General features: G+C 32.1%; 1 protein-coding gene across 2 annotated transcripts in view; it reads left to right on the top strand.

Annotated features, from left to right (window-relative positions):
- The window catches only part of Epyc (epiphycan), a 32445-nt gene extending 31056 nt beyond the window's left edge, over positions 1-1389 (top strand). For both annotated transcript variants that reach the window (XM_021205404.1, XM_021205406.1), the window contains one exon: positions 804-1389. In XM_021205404.1, the coding sequence (XP_021061063.1) occupies positions 804-974 (171 nt within the window). In that variant the 3' untranslated portion in view covers positions 975-1389. The remainder of the gene's footprint in view (positions 1-803) is intronic.
- The last annotated feature ends 1066 nt before the right edge of the window (positions 1390-2455 follow it).

Here is a 2455-nt window from a genome sequence, read left to right as displayed (position 1 = left end):
ATATATATATATATATATATATATATATATATATATATATATATATATATATATATACATTTAATGAAATCCTCTGAGGTAATAGAAAGAAGAAAACATCATCATATAGTATAACCCACATGGATTTTTTTTAACACATGATACCAAGTTAACAACCCTCACTACTGTCTCTTAAACCAATTTGAAATGGTCACCTCTTCTTTCCTCCAGTATTAAATATTTTTTGGAAACATACATTTCTTTCAAAAATAACATTTAATAATTCCACGTATGTGAACTCAAAACAGAGAAATCTATAATATCCAAAAGGTAAGTCAGTACCTTCCGAGGAATAGGGGAAGAAACATCTTCCTCACTTGTTTACCTCAGTTGAATTGACTTTTATTCTAGGTATGCAGAAGCAGCTTCACAGAGATGCTCAGGACTTTATGATTGCTTTCAATCTTCCCAGAATGCTTTTCCCTTGACTCTCGCCATGACCATGCATTCTTGTACCACTGTGTCATCAAAGTTTTAATCATTCTTAGAAACACTTCTTTCAATAATTCCCCTCTCCTGCTTATATTCCATTAATGTATATCCCATTTATGTGACCCATACTGGTAAGAACATGTACACTTTGTTAACTAGCTGTATACTTGTGGCACAAACAGTACTTGGTATATAATAATCATTGAATAAATAGTTTTGACTGGTGGAATAAATAAGAGAATTAAAAGAGGTGACTCAAATGTACTACCATTTCACTCAATACCTTAGGGGTGTTATGTCTTGCATTTTCACTTTTTTTTTTTCTTTTTTAGAATAATGACATTCTGGAGATGCATGAAGACACTTTCTGTAATGTTAAGAATTTAACTTATGTTCGTAAGGCATTAGAGGATATTCGCCTGGATGGAAACCCTATCAACCTCAGCAGAACTCCTCAAGCATACATGTGTCTACCTCGTTTGCCCATTGGAAGTTTTATCTAATGTTAGGATGTGAGGCAAACATCAGAATTGTGATGCTTTCTGTGGCCAAGTGAAGCATATATATCTCTCTTCAGAAACAAACTCAGTATATTTGAGATGCGTTAAAAAATGTGGCATAATGATATAAACAAGCTATAAACAAGCTAAGGGTGTTAAGATAAGAGTTCAATAATTTAAACATGAATAGGTATAAATTAACAAAATATATAGACAGTAAGTTAAATAAATATGTATTCCAACTAGTCATCAAATCTCATTGAAGATTGTAGGTGTTCATGTCAAGTTAAATATGTAAGAAATAAAATATTGGAAATGAATACTTTAGATATGTTGCTAAGATATAGAAAATTTAATTAAACTTTTCTAGTCTTCATTTTCACTCATGTATGTTTCCCACGTGATTCAGTTAAGAGCACAAAAATATTAAATGTGTTTGAAAAATATATGGTCTTGTGAAAAAGTATCTCTCATAATCATAGAATGTAAATAACTGTATGTAATAGCAATACCCATTCCTACAGTTTCTTTATAACACCTATCATCTTTAAAAACATTAACTCATTTTGCAAACATGGTTAGCTGACAGCTACCTACATTCCTCTACATATAAAAAATGAAATATGAGACATAGAACATATTAAAGATGTTGTTATCACTACGCTTGGGAAAGCAAAGAAAAAATGTAAAGAGAGTGTGTCTTTTGAAATCTTTTGAAAAATGAATAAGTGTAAGTAAATGGTTAAAAACTGACAGATACAAAATTATGCTTTCATATGTAAGACCCCAAGTTCAACATACTGATTTACTCTACAACTGCATTGAAAAACTTCCCTCAGAAACAAAAGTTAAAAACAATTCCTCCTCTCCTAGAAATACATGTCTGACAAATGTGTCACATAAAACCATTACACATCTCTACACATGATCATTTATCTTCAAGTGAAAAGAATACTAAGCATACTGAATCTTGCTGGTATAATTTCTAAACATTCCCTAGGGACATTTCCACATGAGTACAGCGCCTGGCATTCTGAAATCATTCCATTCCATGCATATGTGAATATTGCATTTAGAGCAAAACTGTCAAAATGTCCAAGGCTTAAGAGTAAATAACTTCCTAAGTTTGGGAGTACCTCTATGGATAATATCATAGAAATAGGATTCTTCAAAATGTATCTTGAGTATTCTAAGTTTCTGGGCTAATATCCACTTATCAGTGCATGCATATCTAGTGACTTCTTTTGTGATTGGGTTACCTCACTAAGGATGATATCCTCCAGATACATCCATTTGTCCAAGAATTTCATAAATTCATTGTTTTTAATAGCTGAGTAGTACTCCATTGTGTAAATGTACCACATTTTCTGTATCCATTCCTCTATTGAGGGACAAAAACCAAGAAGGAAGACCATCGTGTGGCTACTTCATTCCTCCTTAGAATAAGGAACAAAATACCCACGAAAGGATATAGGTACAGAGAC

The sequence above is a fragment of the Mus pahari genome, chromosome 9 (assembly GCF_900095145.1).
Source record: "Mus pahari chromosome 9, PAHARI_EIJ_v1.1, whole genome shotgun sequence".
Classification (NCBI taxonomy): domain Eukaryota; kingdom Metazoa; phylum Chordata; class Mammalia; order Rodentia; family Muridae; genus Mus; species Mus pahari.
The sequence above is the reverse complement of the archived record's forward strand: the minus strand, read 5'-3'. Positions and strand labels throughout refer to the sequence as shown.